The following is a 26,504-nucleotide window of genomic DNA, read 5'->3' as shown; positions in this document are numbered from 1 at the left end:
AATTGAACATCGGTACATATTAAGCATTGTTAATAGTTCTTGCAGCTTTATATAAGAATAACTAGTGGCTCGTGCAGCAAATGCTGCAAACTAAGTTCATTAGACGTTCAAATAAACATTTTTCACATTTATTTTCAATGAAGAATACCATACATTCGGAAAGTCATTTGCTTCCATAACAATGAAAGATTCTCTCGAGGCAATACTGAAGATAACCACGCATATAAATATCTACACCACACCGCCATTAAATATATGAAAAAGACCCAACCCCACTTGATTAATAATTATAAAAATATTTGATTTTTAATAATATTATTATCTTACGTAAGTTTTATAGCTTTCAGTAACATATCATATATATAGCCTTCACTCAGTAAAATATAGAAATCAAAATCTAATTTAAGTTATTCTCTACATCTACTTATATAACCCCAAAACGTTTCACTTTCATATCATCAATATAGCATTAATATGTATAATTAATGAAAAATAGTCACATCATGGCATTAACTACAATAATATTTCATTTCTAATGGCAATAATGTCATCAAACCACCTCACGTTTTGTAGTTTTTAATATCTAATACACAGCTGTACCCAGAAAATTACACACCACAAAATCGAACCTGTAAATTATTTTTAGCAAGTTTTAATAACCAATTTAATTTGAGGTCTAAATATGTCAGCATTCTTGCAGATCATGGCCTTCGTGTAATATTGTTTACTGTAGTATGTGTTTTGTTTTAATCTGAAATGCAACACGGCCGAATTGATGCTCGTTTCGCTTCTCCTTTACAAAAAAGCGAAGGGAATATCAAGTCGGCCGTGAATGCTATTAGCTAGTTCTCAAAACTGACGACAGATGGATTTTGGAAAATAGGAAAATTATGTTTGAAAATTGACATTTCACTGAAAACTACTATTTTTCCGAAAAACGTTGAGTTCCAAGCTTCAAAATGAGAGGTCATTTATTAAAATCCGTCCAGCCGTTTTCCCGCAATTTCCATTACCAGTTCAAATTATATATATAGATATTATTCGAAGGCTTATTGTGAAACTAACGAAAGTACAAACATTGACGTTTTTAGGTCTTTACATCAATCGATAATAATTTGTTCTTCTATCTGGCCACAAAAAATCGTAACTCAGTTCGAACAGTCTTGTATATAACACAATTCATAACTACAAAACATGATAGTATAGTTTATCTGAAATAGTATTGCCTGTTAAGAATTTTGTTGTGAATGAAACATCGATTGTAGTGACGTTAGTTTCACATTAAGCCCTGAAATTATTTCATTGTAAAATAATTTTGTTGTGAAGATATGGAAGATGAGATTCCGCCAATGACAGACTATGAGAGAGACATATTATCCTGCTGACAGTTGGCAGAGTTATTCCCTGCATGTCTGCAGAAACTACTTAAAAATTATCTGAAATCAATATGGAGAAAACAATATTATGACGACCGCAAGGATTATAAATTAAAAAGTGAAATATACTGTAAGTTGCTTGTACTGTCGCACTTAGTGTCCCTTTAAGCCCCATTCACAAAGAAAATTAAACATAACCGTAACATAAACACAGAAGTTTGCGCCCAGGCTACCAAATGGGATCATTCACAATGATACACATAAGCATTGACATAAACATTACCGTAAGACGTTAACATGAAAGTTTGCAAACTCAAAACTTTCATGCTTATGCTTACGTGATTTGCAAACAGAACACAATCGTGGAGCGCTGAAGTATACGACAGAATATGAGGAAATGGCGTCGTTGTTATGTTTCCATGGTTACCAAATAGGCTATGTTTGCTGTTATGTTTATGTTCCCTTCGTGAATGATGGTATGACTTCTTGATTTTACTGTAACGTCAAGTTAACGCTTGCGTTATGTTTAATTTTCATTGTGAATGAGCCTTTAGACGAGGCCACTTTAAAGGCTCATTCACAATGAAAATTAAACATAACGTAAACTTTAACTTAACGTTACAGTAAAATCAAGAAGTCATACCATCATTCACGATGGGAACATAAACATAACAGCAAACATACTGGGTAAACATGGAAACATAACAACGACGTCATTTCCTCATATTCTGTCGTATACTTCAGCGCTCCACGATTGTGATCTGTTTGCAATTCACGTAAGCATAAGCATGAAAGTTTGGAGTTTGTTAACGTCTTATGGTAATGTTTATGTCAATGCTTATGTGAATCATTGTGAATGATCCCATTTGGTAGCCTGGGCGCAAACGTCTGTGTTTATGTTACGGTTATGTTTAATTTTTATTGTGAATGGGGCTTTAGTGGCGCGTTAGTAGTGCTTCGAACGGGCGTCAGTAGCGCTGCTAACGGATGACTGTTGTGCCACCAATTCTCTACACCGTCACGACAGTGTACAGGCTTAATTAGAAAAATATGTCACGACAGAATAATATAGAATGACGATAATAATAATAATAATAATAATAATAATAATAATAATAATAATAATAATAATAATAATAATCCAATAAAGAATAAATAAAGAGTAAAACCATGGCGCTACAGCCCATGAAAGGCTAAGACCAACCAGCCGGCTGCTGGCCTCACGTCCACGTGCCGAAGCAGAGGTGGACGATCATCCAACCAGAATAGAGGTATCGAGTGGTTAGCACGATGATCCATCCAGTCGTTATAGCTGGCTTGCGAAACCGGATTTTCAGTGCCTATCGTAGCTTCCCAAGTGCATCACGATGCTGGGTGGGCACCGGTCCCATACACGGCCGAAATTTCATGAGAAAATTTCTTCCTTCACGAGGACTCGAACCAGCGCGCATTCCGTAACGCGGGCCTTAGATAGGATGCCTTAGACCGCGACGCCACGGAAATAATAATAATAATAATAATAATAATAATAATAATAATAATAATAATAATAATAATAATAATATAGCCATAGACTACTAAATTGCTGGGCTAGTGCGAATTACGGATATATTATTTATGTAGTAAAATCCGCTTTATTTCATGTTGAAATAAAATAACGCGTCTAAAATAATGTACTAAATAAAATGTTAATAAAATTAGCTGATCTGAGGTGCGAACCTGGATTCAATTACATCACGGCCTCTGACTTTGCCATTACCCTACAGACACCTATTTCTAGTATATTGGTTGAATTACTCGTACGTGCTATGATTGGTTTCATGTTTGGTGCCTATTATATTTAATTTTGAATTCTTAAAAAAATAAACAAAAATATGTTTTATGCCATATCGTTCCTCATTTGCGTAATTTTAAAGTAATATTTTTATTGTCCTGATGTAAATCATCAAACAAGGTATGGAATAGTCCTCGATTCTGTCTTTTCAAAACTAATGGATAGACTCAAACTTTTCTTCTATTTTTACGTCTATTCTTTCTCCATATGAGCAAATTTGCCAAAAATATATCTTTTTCTACGTCCATGTTCACTGGAAGACTGAAAAATTCTCTGCAAAAATTTAGCGCCACTAAAAGTGGCCTCGTCTGAAGAGACCCTTAATTTTGACTTTCTATTTACAATACGGTATGGGCCAAAACAAACAGTGCCGAAATTATCGCTCATTTTGCTCTCCACTTTCCCTAGCAACGAAGTATTTATTTATTTTATTAGCTTCCTCAAATTAGAGGCTGCCATTAGACAAAGCATACAAAACAATACAAGAACAAAATAGAAGATGAGAGCTAAAAGAGTAAGAAAAAAGGCAAACAAGTACACAAACAAACAAAGGCAGTTTACAGAAGAAAAAAAAATTAAGTAAAGAATCAATGAAAGCTAAGTAGTATATAATAGTTTGACAAATTGTGAATTCATTGTTGAGGTTAGTGCTGCAATTATGGTTCTCACAACAAAGGAAAAGGTGTTTATCATCGAGCATTATTTCCGGTAATACGGAGTGGGACGTCAGAATGGGCCGAGGTTGCAGTACCAGGAACGATTTAACAATGCGGCAGTATCATGGATACATCATGCTAGTAAGAGTTACAGATTTACTTGACGCGTTCAGAACTAAAGTGGATCAAGTCCATGGGACATAGTTTTGAGATAATAGGACTTAAAGTTAACTTGCTCTAGTGGATTATCTAATTTCACTAGCAATAATTTTATTGCTCCATTCTCGAATTCTAGATTTATAAAATATAAACAATTGTGATGTTAATTGATGCAACACTTTTGTGACTTGATCCACTATGACTCAGAACATAGTGAACAAATAATCTGAGCCGAAAGTGACTGGTGTCGCCTACCAGTGAATGCGTGGAATTAAGACTTGATCCATTACTGCTTGGAAAAGATCCAACTTCAGATAATCAGAAAATTAATTAAACTCAATTTATGAAAATTTGTGACTTGATCCACTTTAGCTCTGAACGCCTCATTTTTTGACATTAGATATCTTCATAGAACGTGATTCCCACGTGAACTACTGTTTGCAGTCTTTTTTAATTGGTTATTTAACGACGCTGTATCAACTATGAGATTATTTGGCGTCGATGGGATTGACGATAGCGAGATGATATTTAGTGAGACGAGGCCGAAGATTCGCCATAGATTACCTGAGATTTGCCTTACTGTTGGGAAAAACCCAACCAGCTAATCAGCCCAAGCGGGAATCGAACCCGCGCCCAAGGACAACTCTGGATCGGCAGGCAAACGCCTTAGCCGACTGAGCTTCGTCGGTGCATCGGTTCATATCCTGAGCAACATTAATTCAGTCTCTACAATCATATTCCACCTCCTTCAAATCCATTTTAATATTATCCTCCCATCTACATCTCGGCCTCCCAAAGGTCTTTTTCGCTTCGGCCTCCCAACTTACATTCTATATGCATTTCTGGATTCGCCCATACGTGCTACATGCCCTGCCCATCTCATATATCTGGATTTAATGTTCCTAATTATGTCAGGTGAAGAATACAATGCGTGCAGTTCTGCGTTGTGTAACTTTCTCAATTCTCCTGTAAATTCATACCATTTAACCTCAAATATTTTCCTAAGGACCTTATTCTCAAACACCCTTAACCTGTGTTCCTCTCTCAAAGTGAGAGTCCAAGTTTCACAACCATACAGAACAACTGGTAGGCTAATATAACTGTTTTATAAATTCTAACTTTCAGCTTTTTCTAGAGCAAACTGGATGAGAAAAGCTTCTCAACCGAATAATAACAGGCATTTCCCATATTTATTCTGCGTTTAATTTCCTCCCGAGTGTCATTTACATTTGTTACTGTTGCTCCAATATATGTGAATTTTTCCACCTCATTATTATCATTATTATTGTTATTATTATTATTATTATTATTATTATTGATATTAGTATTATTATTTCGCAGAAAGCATCACTTTGGGGATTATTTGTTGTAATGCAGAATTATCTATGCATGATCTACACATTCTAAATCCTATTTATTCCTCTAATACAGTAGTATTACCTCTAATATTTGTTTTAATCTTTCTGTGAGTATTTTTAAATATATTTTATTGGCTGTATTTAACAAACATATACCACGATAATTTTCACATTTTGTTCTGTCTCCTTTTTTGAATATTGGTTTAATCATTGAAATTCTCCATTCCTTGGATATAATAAACTTAAACATCTTATTTTGAATTTTTTTATGAATACTTCAGCAACTCGCTATTTATACCATCACTGCCTACTGCCTTTCGGTTTTTAGTTTTTTTCCAGAGCTTGATTATCATTTATTACCCTTATATTTGCAAAGCATGTAATTGTATTAATTAAATAAACCTTACTAAACGAATGTCATATTAATTAAATGAACATTATACTGTAATGCTAACATAAAATAAAGTTGTTGCTTGCGTACAATTAGTTAACTACTATGCCATTTTATTTTAAAATCCAATGGGGGACTACGTCAAGCGCCCCTAACGTACACAGAGATGTTAATCATTTAGTCTTCTTCGATGTTACCTGTGATGCATTATGAGAGGTGATTTAAATAGCGGTAATTTAGTAGTAGAGAAAAGGGAGTCTTTGTGAGAACTTGCCCCAAAACACTGACAACGGAATCTTCCACATCGTAAATCCTTTCGAGAGACTGTGCATTGGTACCTACTGTAAAAAACAAGTGACAGACAAGAAAGCATCTGCCAATACAAACTATAAGACACAAAAAAAAAGGTCTAAATGTACTGTAAAATTACACGTTATAAATTATACAGGGACATCATTTTATTTCTACTTCAATTTTTATTGTACCTGAGTTTTTGAATGTACTTCACTCCCACCCCTTCTACTAATGAAGTTCCAACTGTCCTCCACACAGAACCAAGGCCGCATATAGTAAACAGCACTGAGTTAGTGAGTATAGTACGTTCCAGAAATATGTTCGCGTTTTCCAGTGACGAAAGAGCTTTCAATATTGAATCATATTTTCGCACATGTACTGTCCGTTTGCCTACGTCGCATCCCGATTTCCCCCACTTGCTTCTGCTCGCCCCTCTGTAAAAGCTGGGCTGTCTTAGCTCTTTTCTGAAAACATTAATTTCTGTTAGGAATAAATTGGACGTTTACGTAATATTATACAACTGTTTAAAATAACTTAAATAAAAGGGCCTCATTAAGTAATTGACTGTCACGTGATTTCCCCCCTTTCTACAATCCTGCGGCATAACCACTTGGACGGACAGTAGATAGCATGTCTGAGTAATTTTATCTGTGCGGGTCGGGCAGAAGTGAAGATTGAATCTACAGTACGTAAGGTACTCTTTTATAGAGTAGGTACAGAATTATTTCAACATGAGTTACTGGTACGAAAGACGAAACTGGCAATTGAAATTAGATGCAATAGTATATAGTGCGATAATATGCACAAAAGAATTGAACCCTGTACCAAATGAACGGCCACCATGTTCAAAAATGTGTTTAAATATTCATATTATGATGATTTTTCATTTTAACTTCTTTCTCTATATTGTACGCTAATGTACTATAGACAGTATAATATACACTGCATAATTAATACGTTCGCATGGATAACTCAGTTGGTGAATAAAAACACTCATTGTTAATACAGTACTGTATTTTGATTAAAAAAAACCCAATGAAAATTATCGAACTCAAAATCGCGATATTTCCTAGTTTACGTGAATGGATGAACTACTTTTCTTCCCTCCTATACCTGGTAAAGTGATTTGTTTTTTACGCCAGTATCATCGAACTACAGTCGTGGAAGGGGGTAGCAAACTGTGTTTCCGGTTCTCTAAAGGTATAGCCAGGTTAATATTGAAAATGTTAGTAAAAATAAAATGATGTCCCTGTATTTTAGTACCTTTCGGCCTATCATTAATGAAGAAAAGTCAGATGTGTCACACCTTACACTATTTTTAAGGAAGATTGTAACTTAAATCACGAATAAAGTAGACCAGTGTTTGCTATGAACTATTTGTTATAAAGGGTGCGTCAGAAAGAACGGATGGATTTCAAACTATCGATACGCAACGAGGAGAGAGATATAGTGAGGGGGACCACGACTGTTGGGTCAGCCATAGAATGCAGTTTCAGTTGAGAATATGGTGTTGGTCTGGTGTACAACGTGCTTTCATCGTAGAGACATTTTTGAAAAATGAAGAGTCTGTGATCGCCACTCAGGACTCATTTCGACATCGGATGTCACGCTAGGATTCCAACTCGGAATACAATTTTGCGGTGGGTGGCTTCATTTCATATCACAGGTTCAACATTAAAGAAGAAATCACCTGGACGAAATTCTATTGCACTGAGATTGTCCGAGGCTACGGTAAGATCTCGCGCCCTGCGACTTCTTTCTTTGGGACCATTTGAAGGCGTAAGTTTGTAAACATCGATCACATACACTGGACGAACTGAAGACAGCGATTCGCGAAGAAATCGTGGCAATTGCACCAGCTATGACTGTGAAAGTGATGGCGAACATCAGAAAACGCCTCGATGCCTGTATCGAAAGCCAAGGACATCATATGGATAATGTTGTTTTCCATAAATAAACTGCATGTATTGGTGAATATGTTGATAACAATAAATTTTTGATTTGATGAATCTTTACAATTTTCTTGCCATGTGAAATCCATCCGTTCTTTCTGGCGCACCCTGTACTATCATTAAAAGAGGATTTTTAAATAACCCCTGCCTGTGATAACACGATATGAAGACAGAATGTTTATAGCTGGTCGTCATATCTAGCAAATGAGAAGTGAAGAATCATGCATCCTAATGTTTGGCAAATGGTTACTTAAACGCACATTTCGCTTTATTTTTTAAATGTTTCTTGTGCCTTACAATTCATATTGACAGATATTTCTTTTTTGTATTTAACATTTTATTTACAGTACTTACCCATTCATGCATGACATTTCAAGGAAGATTTTCACCTGACGATATTTTAAAACATCGTTTTAGCCTCGCCGGTACTTGAACCCGGAACCCAGACACAGAATTCTAACCCGTTCGGTTAATAGCACATGTCGTGCTATAATAATTAAAAATGATCATGTAGGCACTAATCTTGTGCGAGCCCATTTATTTTTTGTGCGAAACAGTTTCTTTTCTAGACGTCATGATCACGTAGCCTATACATAGCGGATATTTTTTACATCGTAAAGAGGTTTTTTTAGGTATCGTCTCACTGTGTTTTCGTTCATCACATCCTTTCCTTTTAACGAATTTGATTCATACTCAATATCCATTAGGGAATTCATTCCAGAGCTATGCACATGAAATGCAATAATTTTTATTAAAAATTGCACTATATTATTAGAAGTCATTATACTAAAATTATGCAAAATAGTGAGTTACTCAAAATTGTCTCCGAAATTTTTGAGTTTGAATTTATGTACAAAAATAATGACAGCAGAGTGTTTCAGTTTAATAGAGCAATTGACTACGGAATGGAAGGTCTCGACTTCAATCATGAGTAGTAGCGGAATCTTGTAAATCATGTTTTATTTATTGACGCTCGCAACTGTCGAGGTTATATCAGCCGGAATTTTGTCCCGCAGGAGTTTTTGTACATGCCAGTAAATCTACTGACATGAGCCTCTCGCATTTAAGTAAACTTACAGGGTTATTTCCGATCTCTGATAACGAATTTGAATGACATCATGTGCGTCAGGAGTCACACGACAGCTGAACTGTGGCGCGAGGTGACAGACCAATAGTGAGTGATCTCATAGTGTGCACGGTGACTCACAGCAGAAATTCCCAAGAAAATTGAGCCTTTTAGGGAGGGGTACATTACGATCCTTTCCAATGCCAGATACAGTTAAGTGAAAATAAAAGAAGCCTGCAATAAACGAGGTTTCGTTATTTCCAAGAAAAGCATCTTCTGTGTATTTAGTGAGATTGGTGAAGCTTGAATGGAATTAATTTGTATCATCTCGTGGGGTGCGCGACTTGTGACGGGGGCTGGATTTGCTTGCTTTTTCCACTCTGGAATTAATCTCGTCCGAGCTTTGCCAGTCTTATTAGGTACACACAAGATGCCTTTCTTGGATATAACGAAACCACGTTTTTTGCAGACTCCTATGATTTTCACGTAACCGTATTTGACATAGGAAAGAGTTGTTATGTAGGCATTCTAAAAAGGCTCGATTTTCTTGGGCATTGCTACTGTGATACACCGTGCACTCTGATTATGAAATCACTCACTACTGGTCTGTCACCTCTCGCCGCAATTCAGCTGTCGGTGTGATTCCTGACGCACACAATGTCATTCAAATTCGTTATCAGAGATCGGAAACAACCCTGTAAATGCCATCGACCTGGACCGGGATCGAACTCACAACCTAGGGCACAGAAGGCGAGCACTCTACCGACTGCGCCACTCGCGTAATCTTCCTAGTTTCCAAAACTTCTAGAACGATTCCGGAAACTACGGAAACTATTTATATGTATTATCTCGTTGCAAGATAACGGGTTTCAATAGATTATGACGAATTTCTAGGAGATCCTGCAGAGAATGCAATGAAAAAAATTTTAGTAAGAATGTCTTAAAAGAACATAGATCTGCTACAGACAACAAGAAAGTCTTGGATATTGTAAGAAATTATTGTTAAAGTGCCAAAGAGTGTCTGAGAAAAAATTATCGTGTTCAAGTGTTTATCTGTCAAGTTGTAACATAAGGGGTTAGGTACAGCTTACAACAGTGACATTTTTGGAAATATTCAACATTTTCTTTCTCCATTACTGTCTCTTGTACAATAATGAAAATTGGTATGCGTAAAATACTGTCCTGCTATGTGAAAAAAAAAAAAAAAATATTTTTTCGATTTAAAGAAATTTTTTTTTTTTTTTTTCAAAATTTAAAATGTTGGCAGTTCACTGTGCAGTGATGAAGCGTTTCCCTCATAACTCATAAACTTGTTAACTGTTTCATGTTCTCTCTCTTTTATTTTATTGCTGAAACTCATGTTTACAATATCATGCTCTTTTAACTACATTCCTTAATAAATAATATATATTTTTTATTTTGTGTTAGAAGAACATACTGATATTTGACCATTTTTAAAATGAATTTATTTTTATCAGACAATCTATCAAAGGTAGAGAAGTGATCTTGCATCATATTGTAGATATGACATGCATAAATACCCACAAAAAATTTCATCACAGAATGTTGGATAGTTTTTGACTTATGTGGGAAACGCTTCATCACTGCACAGTGAACTGAATTTTGAAAAAAAAAAAAAAAAAAATTGTAAATAATTTTTTTTTTAAATTATAAAAATATTTTTTTTCATATAGGAGAAGGACAGTATTTTACACATACTATTTTTCACTATTGTACAAGACACAGTAATGGAGGAAAAAAATGTTTGAATATTTCCAAAATTTTACTGCTGTAAGCTGTACCTAACCCCTTAAGCGAAAAAAAATCTGAAAGAGAACATGAACGAGTTTCATGTGATTACGCTTTTCTTGGTTATAGAACCAATAAGAGAAAGTTTCACCTTAAAATTCAGCACAGAGGAGTTATAATTCGTTGGCAAAAGTGCAAAACCTCGTAAATCTTAGGACTTAAGAGGTTTTGCACTTCAGGCAATGAATTGCTACTTGATTACAGACATCGGGACGGGGTCGTCTGCTGTCCACATCAGCTGAGTGATAGGTGGAATAAAGCAACAAGAAACCGACAAAAAACTAACTTCACTTGATCAGAGTTTCGTCTGAGACCGTATAAACAAGGATGTTGTTGAAGATTCATTTATTAGAGTCAGTTTTTTCTCTTCATCCTGCATGAAGATTTTTTTTCAAAATCACAGAAGAATAATTTATACAAATACAAACTTCTTGTTTACAGAGATTGACTGTAGCAGAAGAAAAAATGATTAACGTCAGACACTTGTCAGAGAGCTGGGAACTTTGAGAAAGGAGAACAGGATGAGCAAATCAAAGGGAATATCGAAACCTCAGATGATTAATATTCTGACATACACACTTTCTCTGCTTCTTTGGGGTTCAGACATAGCTTATTAAACTATCGTCTTCTCACTCTCATATTTATCTGTTACAACTAACCAATTAAATTTCTCGTAATATATTAAGAAACTTTCGAGTTTAAAGAAGAGTTACATAAGTAAATAAAGAATAAGCCTACATAAATAAGTAAATAAATTATTAAATGAAAACAAAGTAGTAGTAGTAGTAGTAGTAGTAGTAGTAGTAGTAGTAGTAGTAGTAGTAGTAGTAGTAGTAGTAGTAGTAATAATAATAATAATAATAATAATAATAATAATAATAATAATAATAATAATAATAATAATAAAATGGTAAAGGTATTCACGTCACACGCCATGAAGGCACTTGGGGGGCACGGAGGTAGAGCCCCATGCTTTCCATGACCTCGGCACTAGAATGAGGTGGTGTGGTCGGCACCACGCTCTGACCGCCTTTTACCCCCGGGAAAGACCCGGTACTCAATTTTATAGGAGGCTGAGTGAACCTCGGGCCCGTTCTGGAAGTTTGGCAACGAGAAAAATCCCGTCACCACTTGGGATCGAACCCGGACATTCCAGTCCGAGCCAGCTGCTCTACCAACTGAGCTACCCGCCCGCCAATAATAATAATAATAATAATAATAATAATAATAATAATAATAATAATAATAATAATAGTTTTATATCGTGATGATATCAAGCCAATTAGGCCCCACCACGTAAATGCCTAGTGTGAGAAATTGAAATTGTCTGAAAGAGAGAAAAAACTAAATCTTCATAAAATGTGTAATATTTACAAGAAAAAATCACGACTGACAAAATGTTGTAGATGATGGTGATGATAATAATAATAATAATAATAATAATAATAATAATAATAATAATAATAATAGGATTAGCAAATTTCAAATTTACAAAAAAAAACTGTTTTTTATAAAAACTGTTGGAGATAAACCGTGCAACATGATACCATTGTTCGAAAAGATTTAGTTATTCAGGCATAGAGAGTGTCACAGTAAATTTTTTTTTAATGGCACTCTACATTAAAATTTAAATATTCCGAATCGCCATTAAATTTCTACACATTCATACGTAAAATTTAATGCAGATTCGGAATATGTAAATTTTAATATAGAATACTGTTAAAAATAAAGTTTACTGCCATACCTTGTATGTCTAAATAACTAATTTTTCTCAGATATTGGTATCATATTGTATGGTTTATCTACAACAGCTTCTGTGTAAAACTTTTTTCTGTAAAATAAAATTCAAGAAGTTATTAGCAATATTACATACTTATTGTTCACCCTGTAAATAAATAAGTAAATAAGTAAATAAATAAATAAATAAATAAATAAATAAATAAATAAATAAATAAATAAATAAATAAATAAATAAATAAATAAATAAATAAATAAATAAATAAATAAATAAATAAATAATCTTTATTTTATTGGGTTATTTTACGACGCTGTATCAACATCTCAGGTTATTTAGCGTCTGAATGAAATGAAGGTGATAATGCCGGTGAAATGAGTCCAGGGTCCAGCACCGAAAGTTACCCAGCATTTTCTCGCGTTGAGTTGAGGGAAAACCCCGGAAATAAACCTCGACCAAGTAACTTGCCCCGACCGGGATTCGAACCCGGGCCACTTGGTTTCGCGGCCAGTCGCGCTGACCGTTACTCCACAGGTGTGGACTAAATAAATAAAAATAAATAAGTAAATACTTCAATAAATAAGTAAATAAATAAATAAATAAATAAATAAATAAATAAATAAATAAATAAATAAATAAATAAATAAATAAATAAATAAATAAATAAATAAATAAATATATTGCGCACTCACCTTAGAAAAAAAAACGAAAATTTAACATGAGTATATTTTCAGTATAATCATAACATTTATTCAATTCTAGTATAGTCATGTGTGATATACCATTTTACAGAGAGAAAACCATATAATAAATTCAAAAAATAAAAATAAAATCGACATTTTCTCCAAAAATGCAATTCCATTTTTGTTTTGGAACAATACTGGAACGTAAATGAAAAAATATTGTACGTCTTAGCGTCCTGCAAAACATTCTTTACAACAGCTTTGTTCACTAAATATATCACATGACCTATCCGGGGATCGAAATCAGGTGCAGTTCAATGAGTAGCTGTTAGAATGGATTGCGGCTGAGTTCTCTCAACTGTCAAACCCAAAGCAGTTTTAATTCCGGTACAAGCAGGGTAGGTCATGGGAACAGCAAGTTCTGGGATGCTCATTGTTGCTACTCGTGGTTGAGCAGGTTGGGTTATGAGATCAGCAGGTTCTTAGTATTAGAGATGCTCACCTTTTGCTACTCGTGGTTGAGCAGGATGGGTTATGAGATCAGCAGGTTCTTAGTATTAGAGATGCTCACCGTTTGCTACTCGTGGTTGAGCAGGATGGGTTATGAGATCAGCAGGTTCTTAGTATTAGAGATGCTCACCGTTTGCTACTCGTGGTTGAGCAGGATGGGTAATGGGAATAAAAGATTCTTAGTATTAGAGATGCTCACCGTTTGCTACTCGTGGTTGAGCAGGATGGGTTATGAGATCAGCAGGTTCTTAGTATTAGAGATGCTCACCTTTTGCTACTCGTGGTTGAGCAGGATGGGTAATGGGAATAAAAGATTCTTAGTATTAGAGATGCTCACCGTTTGCTACTCGTGGTTGAGCAGGATGGGTTATGAGATCAGCAGGTTCTTAGTATTAGAGATGCTCACCTTTTGCTACTCGTGGTTGAGCAGGATGGGTAATGGGAATAAAAGATTCTTAGTATTAGAGATGCTCACCGTTTGCTACTCGTGGTTGAGCAGGATGGGTTATGAGATCAGCAGGTTCTTAGTATTAGAGATGCTCACCTTTTGCTACTCGTGGTTGAGCAGGATGGGTAATGGGAATAAAAGATTCCTAGTATTAGAGATGCTCACCGTTTGCTACTCGTGGTTGAGCAGGATGGGTTATGAGATCAGCAGATTCTTAGTATTAGAGATGCTCACCGTTTGCTACTCGTGGTTGAGCAGGATGGGTTATGAGATCAGCAGGTTCTTAGTATTAGAGATGCTCACCTTTTGCTACTCGTGGTTGAGCAGGATGGGTAATGGGAATAAAAGATTCTTAGTATTAGAGATGCTCACCGTTTGCTACTCGTGGTTGAGCAGGATGGGTTATGAGATCAGCAGGTTCTTAGTATTAGAGATGGTCACAGTTTGCTACTCGTGGTTGAGCAGGATGGATGAGATCAGCAGGTTCTTAGTATTAGAGATGCTCATTTTTGCTACTCGTGGTTGAGCAGGATGGGTTATGAGATCAGCAGGTTCTTAGTATTAGAGATGCTCACCGTTTGCTACTCGTGGTTGAGCAGGATGGGTTATGAGATCAGCAGGTTCTTAGTATTAGAGATGGTCACAGTTTGCTACTCGTGGTTGAGCAGGATGGATGAGATCAGCAGGTTCTTAGTATTAGAGATGCTCACCTTTTGCTACTCGTGGTTGAGCAGGATGGGTAATGGGAATAAAAGATTCTTAGTATTAGAGATGCTCACCGTTTGCTACTCGTGGTTGAGCAGGATGGGTTATGAGATCAGCAGGTTCTTAGTATTAGAGATGGTCACAGTTTGCTACTCGTGGTTGAGCAGGATGGATGAGATCAGCAGGTTCTTAGTATTAGAGATGCTCACCGTTTGCTACTCGTGGTTGAGCAGGATGGGTTATGAGATCAGCAGGTTCTTAGTATTAGAGATGCTCACCTTTTGCTACTCGTGGTTGAGCAGGATGGGTAATGGGAATAAAAGATTCTTAGTATTAGAGATGCTCACTGTTTGCTACTCGTGGTTGAGCAGGATGGGTTATGAGATCAGCAGGTTCTTAGTATTAGAGATGGTCACAGTTTGCTACTCGTGGTTGAGCAGGATGGATGAGATCAGCAGGTTCTTAGTATTAGAGATGCTCATTTTTGCTACTCGTGGTTGAGCAGGATGGGTTATGAGATCAGCAGGTTCTTAGTATTAGAGATGCTCACCGTTTGCTACTCGTGGTTGAGCAGGATGGGTTATGAGATCAGCAGGTTCTTAGTATTAGAGATGCTCACCGTTTGCTACTGGTGGTTGAGCAGGATGGGTGATAGGAACAGCAGGTTCTTAGTACTAGGGATGCTCACCATTGCTACTCGTGGTTGAGCAGGGTGTTGGTCACCTCAGAGATGGACAGCAGAGGACTCCCGTCCGACTTATCTGTGGGTAGCCGTTGTCGCTGGCCGGCGTGCTGCAACCAGTAAGCAATCAATGTTAACGTTCTCAAAGCAACACAACATTTCACCAACTTGATATTCATTTTATGCGTCTTTGGTTATTATAACAACAATAAAAGAACACACTACCGTTGCTTGATTTAGTTTCGTTATTTTTATTTCTAACTACAGCAGTTAATAAAGACAAATTTCAGTTTAAATATATACAGTAAACCGTAAGTAATGTCATTAATTTCAAGGGTTATTCTTTGAGATATTTAAAACGAAAAAGTTTTAATACAATTTTGTTCGTTTTTGCTTCCTTTTAGAGATAAAAATTATTTTATATTAAATATTTCATAAAGGCCCGGTTTCTTCAACCTTTGTTAAATTATAATAGTGTGTTATTCCATTTTAACTGTAAACTTAACAGTTGAAGCATTTCTTCAACTACTGTTAGTACTAACAGGCTGTTAAAACCTATGTTAATTCAACTGCCCAATTTCATGCAGTTAAATCATTTAACTCTCTGTTAACATAGAAGTATTCAATATGGCTGGTGCGTCAGCTGCTGAATTTCTATATCTTGATTATTTAGAAAATGATATCCATGAACGCATAAACAGAGGGGATGATTTCAGTGATTTGACAGATCAGAAGTTCATACAAAAGTGTAGACTATTTTCTGCCAAGCCTCACTTTTCGCTTTCAACTTAGATCCGTTTGTTTGTTTATTCTCATTAATTGGTTTATATTGCGAAATACTTTCCAGCGGAAGGTTTCTTTCGAACGAAGAGAAATTAGTCCCACGATTTCTATTAGTTCCAGTGTTTTTCATTTCATAACAGCAATACCAATACGCCGCTCCATGCTATTGTGATACAGACGAGGAAAGAAGCAGAAATCAAACCTGAGAGAATAGAAAAACTTCTATCCTCTCTGAATCAAACAACGGAAACAAGCGAGAATCGCAATTGTCAGAGTTCAGAAAACAGACGTGAGCCTATACTTGATTATAAGTTATGGTTAAACTCTAGAATCTCTTGTCCTAACAGAGAGTTAACAAACAGAATGTTAAAATGTGAAATGTAAAGTTGAAGAAACGCAATATTTTTTTAACAGCAATTCATACTTTTAACTTTCAGTTAATTAACGCTATGTTAGGTGCATTTAAGAGAGAAATGCATTAAGATAATAATAATTCCCTCCCACTTCAATTTTTAAAGTAGTAACCGGCAATCTTACATACAGGAAATAAAATTTCTTTAAACGGAAATTTGTGTTATGTTTTCATGTTTTCATCTAGCACTTACATTTCTCGTTGTCTCCTCCATCCCTCTCACAAACGCATAGCCAGCGTCAGGGTACCTAGGCCTACGTATCTGTCTCTCTCCAGGCAGTAATCTCAACAGCGTTGTCAGAGTGCATTACAATGTAAAATTTCTTTGCAGAACGGAAAGTTACATTTATTAGGATCAAATTTCTGCACATTCGAAGGACAAAGCTAAAATTCTTCCAATCATTTATTATCATAATACACTGCTATCTTAAATTGACTGAACATATTGGGAATAAAATCAATGGCCTTCCCAAAACACGCTGTGAAATGTTTGATATAAAACAATTTTTTCTCAGAAAGGAAGCAGAAACGAGCAAAATTGTATTAAACTTTTTTGTTTGAAATATCTCAAAGAATAATCCCCTGAAATTAATGACATTACTTACAGTTTACTCAGTATACTTTATCTAGGAGATTGAAGTATGAGAATATATCAATTAAATGACAATAAGAAAAAACTGCTGTATTTCACTTTTTACGACTCCTTTCAAGTTCGTACAAGTTTTTCGTGATTTTATCATTTAGAGATTTAAACCCAGAAACTGATATTATATTATAAAAATGATTCGTAAGTAAACCTTTGAATTTTTATTACAGTTGTAGGCCTGTTTGTAATTTTGAGATATGAACATAGCAGAAGATTTTCTTATAAAACGGAAGACAATTTTATTACGATTCAACTATTACTTGTTCGAAGTGAAGTTAACGTATAACACATATAAAGTGCATATGATATTATTTAGTGTATTTGTAATTAAAAGACATCATAGTAACAAATATTATTTTGCGTAAAGTAAGGCTATAATTATTACAATTTAAAAGTCCCGAAGGTCATTCGGCGCCTCAACCTCATGCAATCGCTGGCATTCTCCTTCATGAAAGCGCGACGCTCTTCCCGCCTGCAGTCATTCGTAAGTGAGATTTCATTAGAGGTTACAATAATGTTGTGTAAGGTGAAATATTCCCCGCGTCGTTATATAATCATCTTGAAGACGTACATCAAGGGCAGGAAAGTAAATTTCGAGGACTACGTTCCAAGGCAACTCCTGGTTTTCTTTTTCTGTCAGTCAAAGAACCTGTTTTATTACAATTATCCAATAATTTTAATATTGCTTTCAGTGTTGGAACTGATCTGCCAGGAAATTTATATGTAGGTATAGGCTATATATATATATCCGTATATATAAATGCTTAAATTACAGTTAATTAAGGAGTTAGGCTAGGTTGACCCCTGTCTCCAATCTTATTTAACTTATATTTGGACCATGTCATCAGAGAATGGTGAGATAATATACTCTTTCATGAGGAGATTCAATTAATTTACTCTTCGCAGATATTCAAGCCATATTATCCTTTAACGAAAATAACCTCCAAACGGCTGTATATACCTTGTTTAAAATATTGAAGAAATATAAACTCCAAATCTCAAAATAAAAAAAAAAAAACACAAAAGGTAAGGCGTTTTGCGGAAATAATCAGATAAGAACCAAAATTGTTTTAGATAATTCTCCTTCAAATACATTTTAAATGACTGGGTTTTAATTTAGCAACAAATACATAAACAAGAAGATTTTAATATAAAACTATCATTATTCCAAAGACTGTGACATGTTAAAACGAATCCTCCTGAAAAGAGCAAGAAGGAAACATTGATGAAAATCTATAAAGTAATGCTGGTCCCTATGCTACTCTATGGTTCTGAATGTTGGGTCTTGACAAAACAACAACAACAACAAAGAAATGAAACAGTCGAGATTAAATTTGTGCGTCCAGTAGCAGGCAGAAGACCCATGGACAAAATTTAAAATGAAATAATTACATCAGAGCTCAATATATTTAATTTAAAATGAAAAGATTCAAAATAATCAAGAAGAATATTTAAATAATGTTTTGAGAATGGAAACAAATAGACTCCCATATATTCTTCTTCACTATAACCAACAGATGGACGACGAAGTGGAGGATGCCCGGAAAAACGATGGAGGAAGTAACATAGCTTTTAGTTTGAAACAGGAACGGGCCATAAGGATCCAAGCCTTGATGTTGTTGTTGTTGTTGTTGATGATGATGATGATGCTTGTCTTTTCTACCACACAACTTTCTGCACTTGATGTACATTTTCAAAATGAATATACGACGATACAGTGAATATCTCACCAATGCGAAACCTACCGCACTCTCTAATGAAATCTCACTCGCGATTGTACAACATAACTCTCCTACTCCGATAAAAACTCACTCACGACTGACTGCAGGCGGGAAGAGCATCGCACTTTTATGGAGGGGAAGGCCAACGATTGCTTGGGGCTCGGGCCGCCGATCGGCCGAGCGTTGCTTCGGGACTTTTAAACTGACCACACTGTAGCCTTCTATCAATATTACTGTAACTGAACCATTTGAATTGCATGTGTTGTTGTGGAGAAATTCACCTCTATTTTCTGGGGTAATATTTCAGTAACTATAATGTGATTCATCACGGACAAATAAACATTTTACATCTTTCATTTAGTTTTAAATAATAATTTCACTGATTAAAATAGCATTTTTTATTGATTTTGGTCAATCGCAATAATATAAAAATAAAATTATGATAAACAGGAATAGTTATTTTAATTACAACTTAAATCTAAAATATATTTTATTAGTCATGTTTAAAGTAATTAATTTACTAGCAAGCTAGTTAAAAAAGCTCTATGAAGGCAGTAAATTTTTTAGTGATTTTTGTTAATAATGGCAAATATCATACTAAACATAAGAAAACAGTATTAGAAAATAGCATCGTATTTTCGCGAAAGAGATGCGGGTTGAAATCCCAGCGATTTCAAATTGAATTTGTGGCGGACGAAGACAATACTAAGGAAGGTTGTCTCGGAGAACTTACATTGTATTAATAATAAATTTCACTAATTTCTTATAAATTCACACTAACATAAAAGTGTGGCAAGCTGCAGTACGTTCGTAGACTTAAATACACATGTGAAAAATTATGACATATTTCCACGTGTAGTGTAGGCAAGAGGGACAAGTGCACTATAATAAAGATCCAGTGTTCCAATCTCGACATGAGAGGTGAATGACTATTTAGCTATTATCTAGGAGGATTACTGAACCTCATAGACATTCACAATTTTTTTCTGTGCCCGTGAGAAAATAAGTATTTTCCAACATTTATATTTTGATAATGTATTTAGAGAAAAGTTTAAACTACAGTGCTAGAAGATATGATTTGCATTAAGAGGAGACATACACCTTTATGGGGTTAGGTATAGCTTACAGCAGTAAAATGTTTGGAAATATTCAACATTTTTTTTCTTCACTTATTGTACCTTGGACAATAATGAAAATTGGTAAGTGTAAAACACTGAACTTTTGCTATATGAAAAAAAATATATATATATTTTTACGATTTGAAAAAAAATATTTATTTTTATTTTCAAAATTCAAAATGGTGACAGTTCACTGTGTAGTGATGAAGCTTCTCCCTCATAACTCATAAACTTGTTAACTTGTTCATGTTCTCTCTATCTTATTTTATTGCTGAAACTCACGTTTGCAATATCATGCTCTTTCAACTACATTCTTTCATAAACAATATTTGTTTTATTTTGTGTTAGTAAGAAATACTGATATTTGATCCTTTTTTAAATGAATTTATTTTTTATCAGGCAATATATCAAAGGTAGAGAAGTGATCTTGCATCATATTGTAGATATGGCATGCATAAATACATACAACAAATTTCATTGCAGAATGTTGGATAGTTTTTGAGTTATGTGGGAAACGCTTCATCACTGCACAGTGAAATGAATTTTGAAAAAAAAAAAAATTGTTTTAAATCGTAAAAATATTTTTTTTTTCATATAGCAGAAAGACAGTGTTTTATATACACTAATTTTCATTATTGTACAAGATACAGTAATGAATAAAAAAAAATGTTGAATATTTCCAAAATTTTACTGCTGTAAGCTGTACCTAACCCCTTAAGCACTTTTAAGTACTGAAAAATTAATGAAATTTAGTCTTTTTTTCCTCGGTAATGAAAAATCTGTAACTTTGAAATTTATATGCTGAATATACAACACTTTTGTAATTGTATAGTATTTTCAGATTGGGTTATTACAAATACAAAATGGCGTCCGTAATGTTTGTTTATTCCAACGGTTTCCCTGATAACTCAAAAAAGTTTTAAGATGCAGCAGTGAAAATTTGCGTGGAATTGTATTTTGTATTTTTGAACAGGCCTACCGGGAACTATTGGTTTAACACTTATATATAGTTTATTATTATATACTTTTATATAAAAATAAAAAAAACTTGATTTTAAAATAAAAAAACATACTTCTAGTGAAGATATTTCAAAGAATCTAAGTCATGTTGTTCATATGACATTCTGGATAAATATGAAAAAGAATCACTCAGAAATATTGATATTTTCTGGAAAATTTTCCGGGGCTATGAGGGCAAGATGACACCCCATCTCTAATTTGAACCCTCAGAATCTCGGATCAACCGTTAGAATACAGAGGATAATAATTATTACGCATTACATTGTAACAGCACCAACCGACAGAAATAGGCCAATATCGAAAGGCGGTATAGCGGAACGTTGCTTATTTTGACAAGGGATTGAATCCCAAACCGCTAGGTGACTGAACTGCGGTGGGACAACGATGCACAATGCAACGAGTAACTTCGTGTTCATAAGGCACATAACCAAATTTAATTCCTGTAATTTCCTTCAACTCTCGTAATTTTACAAAAAACAAAACGAAGACGCAGTTGAAGTTTTTACATAATTCTATAAAGTTTAATGCAGAACATATTTTCTGAAACATGTTACGTACTACATTGTGGAGTGAGCCTTATACAGGATGGATGGTAACCTCTGCACCAAAATGAAACTGATAATAGATCATGAAGAGAGATTTTAAAAATCCAAATAAGTTTTTTCTCTAACATTCACCGTTTTAGAGGAAATCGTTATGTTTCAATGAAGCATTTGGCAACATCACTGTTACCGCAATAACTCTACCAAGCGCACCCTGCGCTCCTTACCTTCCCCTCTCCCTCTGTTGTACTCAGTCGGTGACGCGAGACAGTGTGCTGCGTTGCAAGATTTATTTTAACTATTTTCGAAATTATTACATTTAAATTCATGGCTAAACGTTTTGATGTGCAAAAAAGAATTCAAAACATTAACAGTTCAGATTATTTTTACCTATCTGCTTGTGTTTCTCTCGGATAATTACCGCAATAGAGCGCTGCAAATAATGGGCAAAGACTATTTTTTTCCCTGCTTAACGGTGCTTCATCGAAGGAGAAGTGTAATTAAAGTTTTGTTACATTTAAAATGTAGAATCACCAGCGAATAGGGATTATAAAGAATGGACACTGAGCGAATTTTCCTGTGTTTTGTTTCTCTGTGTGCCGGCGTTTAGTTCCACTTTCAAGCGCTAGAGGTTAGTGTAATCGAGCATACGCTAAGATAATAATTGAGTATAGAGTTGAGACACAGGATCCAAACATCGCCTACCTTATTGCATAATCCAGTAACGCTTTGCTTCAAATAAATTCAAGTTAACAGCTTTTCCTTATTTCTCAGTGGCAAACTAGTTGTAATAATATTTTTTTTTTATATTTCAGATATAATAAATTATATTATAAAATAATATAATACATTATAAAATTAAGTATCGAATTCGTCTAATATATGTATATAATATAATATAATATAATATAATATAATATAATATAATATAATATAATATAATATAATATAATATAATATAATATAATATAATATAATATAGGTATATTGTTTTACTTCTCATAGCAGTATTGTTTTTCCATTTTCAGTGCTATCAAACCATTACATATTTAATTGTAGTTGGGGTCAACGTCTCAACTCTCATTATAAAGGAACTCTAGAGTCTAGACATTACAGTTAGTGACGGATTTATTATTTTATGGATTCAATTCTTTTTTATTTGAGTACATAATGTACCTAGATGTATTAATTTTATTATATGTGTTATATTTCCGCTGTGTCGACTGCTAGCTGGAGTGATGTCAGCGCCAACTCTAGGGAGAAAGCAAAATCTCACGCTCTAGCTGGCTTGAAGGTCATTGAAATCAGTCCGGCTACATCAAAGGTACCGACGCGAAGTGTCCATACTTAATTACCTCTACGCTGGAATCACTTCTTAAATTTTGGTGCATCGATCTCCTTCCATCCTGTATATTATAATATAATATCTGCATGCACTGCAATGCAAATAATTTATCTATTGGCAAGTAAAAGATAAAAAGCTTAATGTAATTTTAGTCTCACTTTCTACGGCTCTTTATGAATCATTTTGTCAGGATCAATGAATGCTAAAACATAAAGCTATTCTGATAATAATAATTATTCTCACGAAGCTTACTTGTCAGTTTTACATCGCTGACTGTGTAACATGCTTCTGCTGTTTGAATTAGTAAAGTGTTTCTAAAAAATAAGGCAAAACAAGCACAATACATTTTAGAAGAAGCTTTAGGGCCACAATGGCGTAAGTGCAATACCCTCTTCATGCACTATGATATGGGAGACCTTCCAACAATCGCTACTGATAGGTCAGTCTTCGTACCAGGCTGAGATCAAGTAAATTACACATGATTGTATAAAATTTATGTAACTAGAATCACCCTCAAGTGCGCAATATTTAACTGATAAGTTATATCCTTTGTTGTAATATCATGAAGTAAAATTGTTAAAGATGGAGTAAACAGAGAATGTCTTCAGCAATATTTTCTGTCTATATCGACGACGTCATACGAAAAATAAAATAAAAGAATAAAAAAGTAATGTTTTCGAAGAAAAAAAATTGGATATAAGAATGTACATTGTAGTAAATTTGAATAATTTAGTGTCAAGAGAAAATTTAAACAACAAATTAGATACCTACAGACGTGGACAAATTATTATAGACTAAACTTTTTCTTGGAAACATAATATAATTCGTCATATCAACTGTCAGTAAAATTCACAGAGTCTCTATTGTTATAAATATAATTGTTTACATCTTCTGGTATATTTTTCCAATGATTAAGTATATTTTTTCTGGCTATGTTGGTACTGCTGGTGTTTTAATTATATACTACAGAATATATTCTCCCATGGCCTGCAAGAAGACCGGACATGAACGAAATTGAAAATCTGTGATCTATACGGAAGAAAAAAGTGAACAAAAAGAGGATTACAACAAAACATAGACTCATTTAAGCACTGTCTGATATCTGGCTAAATGATGCTGATATTCAAAGAAAGTGTCAAACTTTGGTTTCCAGCATCCCTGACAACTATCAGTAAAATTCACAGAGTCTCTATTGTTATAAATATAATTGTTTACATCTTCTGGTATATTTTTCCAATGGTTAAGTATATTTTTTTCTGGCTATGTTGGTACTACTGATGTTTTAATTATATACTACAGAATATATTCTCCCATGGCCTGCAAGAAGACCGGACATGAACGAAATTGAAAATCTGTAATCTATACGGAAGAAGAAAGTGAACAAAAAGAGGATTACAACAAAACATAGCCTCATTTAAGCACTGTCTGATATCTGGCTAAATGATGCTGATATTCAAAGAAAGTGTCAAACTTTGGTTTCCAGCATCCCTGACAAAATCAACGTGTTAATAAAGAATAGGGGAATGTTCACAAAATATTAGTAACCTCCAGACTCAATTTTCTGTTCATTATTTCTGTGCAAAATACATTTTTGTTCATTATTTCTATCGATAAATATAGCTACGTTGTACATATGATTAATTTAGTCTAATGATTTAATTTGTCCACGTCTGTATAAGAAAATGTGGGATAAAAGGTATTGCGAAGAATGGTTCTGAGTTCTTTTAGTGAGGACAGTGCCCGCAATCATATAGGATGTTTTTTTTTAATTGGTTACTTGACAACGCTTTATCAACTGCTATGGATATCTAGCCTCTGAATTAGATGAAGGTGATAATGTCAGCGAAATGAGTCCAAGGTCCAATGCTGAAAGTTACCCAGCATTTGCTCTTATTGGGTTGAGGGAAAACCCCTGAAAAAATCTCAACCAGGTAATTTGTCCCAACCAGGATTTGAATCCGGGCCAGCTCGTTTCACGGTTAGGCATACTATTACTCCGCTGTAGGATGTTACAACTGGACTCGAAATTAGAGCGATTAAAGAAAAATTGAACCATCCGAGATAACATTTCAAGATTCCTAGCTGGATAAACTCTATGGTGCAATAACATTTGCCACCTGAATACCTTCCTTCTGTTTTAATTTTTTTTTTGTCCTGAAACGTCTATACTCGACCTACAAGGAGAGAAATATTGTAACGTTTTAACATGAAAGGATTTTCTGTAAACTCTGATATCACTCGTGGTATGTTGGAAACAAAAGACTATTGTTACTTTATACATAATTCATGGCTTAATACATGGATTGTAAATAAAGTAGTGGCGACACTGCCGAGAATGGAATCTTGCGCATTCGCATGCGATACGAGGCAACTGATGGTCGTAGTTGGAGACATTGTCGATGTATTGAATTATAAAAATGGTTGCTATGACAACAGATGTTGTTATTGTGCCCGGTTAAATGTAGAGAACTATTCTTAACTGCTCTAAAGCATTTTCACTAAAGTTGAGCAGTGATCGTGGATAAAAATCGAGGTAGCCCGTGGTAGAAATGCACGTCAATGTTATCAAGGGTTACTTGAAGCTATGGTCAACAGCAAGGAGACCTCGCACCAACTCTACTTGTTCGTCATAAATGGATGGGCGACCTGTGCGAACCACATGTGCCGTGTAATTCCGACCCGTACGAAATGCAGATAATAATCTTGCAACCGTCCGATACGGTAGTGCATCATTGCCACAAGCTTAAAGTAACTCATTATGGCATTGGCGTGAATTTCTACCACAGGCTACCTCGATTTTTATCTACGATCGCTGCTCAAGTTTAGTAAACATGCTTTAGAGTAGTTAAAATAGTGCTCTACATTTAACCACGCACAATAACAACATCTGTTGCCATAGCAACCGGTTTTATCATTCAATACATCGACAATATCTCCACTACGATCACCAGTTGTCTCGTATCTCATGCGAATGCGCATTATCCATTTCCGGAAGTGTTGCCACTACTTTATTTACAACCCCTATATATTGCAGTAAAATTAGCATTACGAGAAATAAATTCCTCTGTTGGTAATATGATGTTTGCTGAAAGTGTTGACTCTTTTTATTCGCATGCACTCTTATCTATTTAATTGTTATAGTTAAATTCTTACAGGTCTTAAACAAGTCCAAAATGAACAATATTCTATAAATGAAATTTAATTAAATTGTGCAAGCAATAAGTTTTTACCTGATAGTCGTGGAAATATTGAGTATGTA

General features: G+C 34.7%; 1 protein-coding gene across 3 annotated transcripts in view; it reads right to left on the bottom strand.

Annotated features, from left to right (window-relative positions):
- ss (spineless) overlaps positions 1-26,504 on the bottom strand; it is an 897,601-nt gene that overhangs the window by 2,597 nt on the left and 868,500 nt on the right. For 2 of the 3 annotated variants that reach the window (XM_069839219.1, XM_069839218.1), the window contains exon 10: positions 15,665-15,768. The exons of the other annotated variant lie outside the window; for it this stretch is intronic. In XM_069839219.1, coding sequence (XP_069695320.1) covers positions 15,670-15,768 — 99 coding nt within the window. In that variant the 3' untranslated portion in view covers positions 15,665-15,669. The remainder of the gene's footprint in view (positions 1-15,664; positions 15,769-26,504) is intronic. 3 annotated transcript variants of the gene reach the window in all.

Source organism: Periplaneta americana, chromosome 11 (assembly GCF_040183065.1).
Source record: "Periplaneta americana isolate PAMFEO1 chromosome 11, P.americana_PAMFEO1_priV1, whole genome shotgun sequence".
Taxonomy (NCBI): Eukaryota; Metazoa; Arthropoda; class Insecta; order Blattodea; family Blattidae; genus Periplaneta; species Periplaneta americana.
This window is presented reverse-complemented; position numbering and strand designations above follow the sequence as displayed.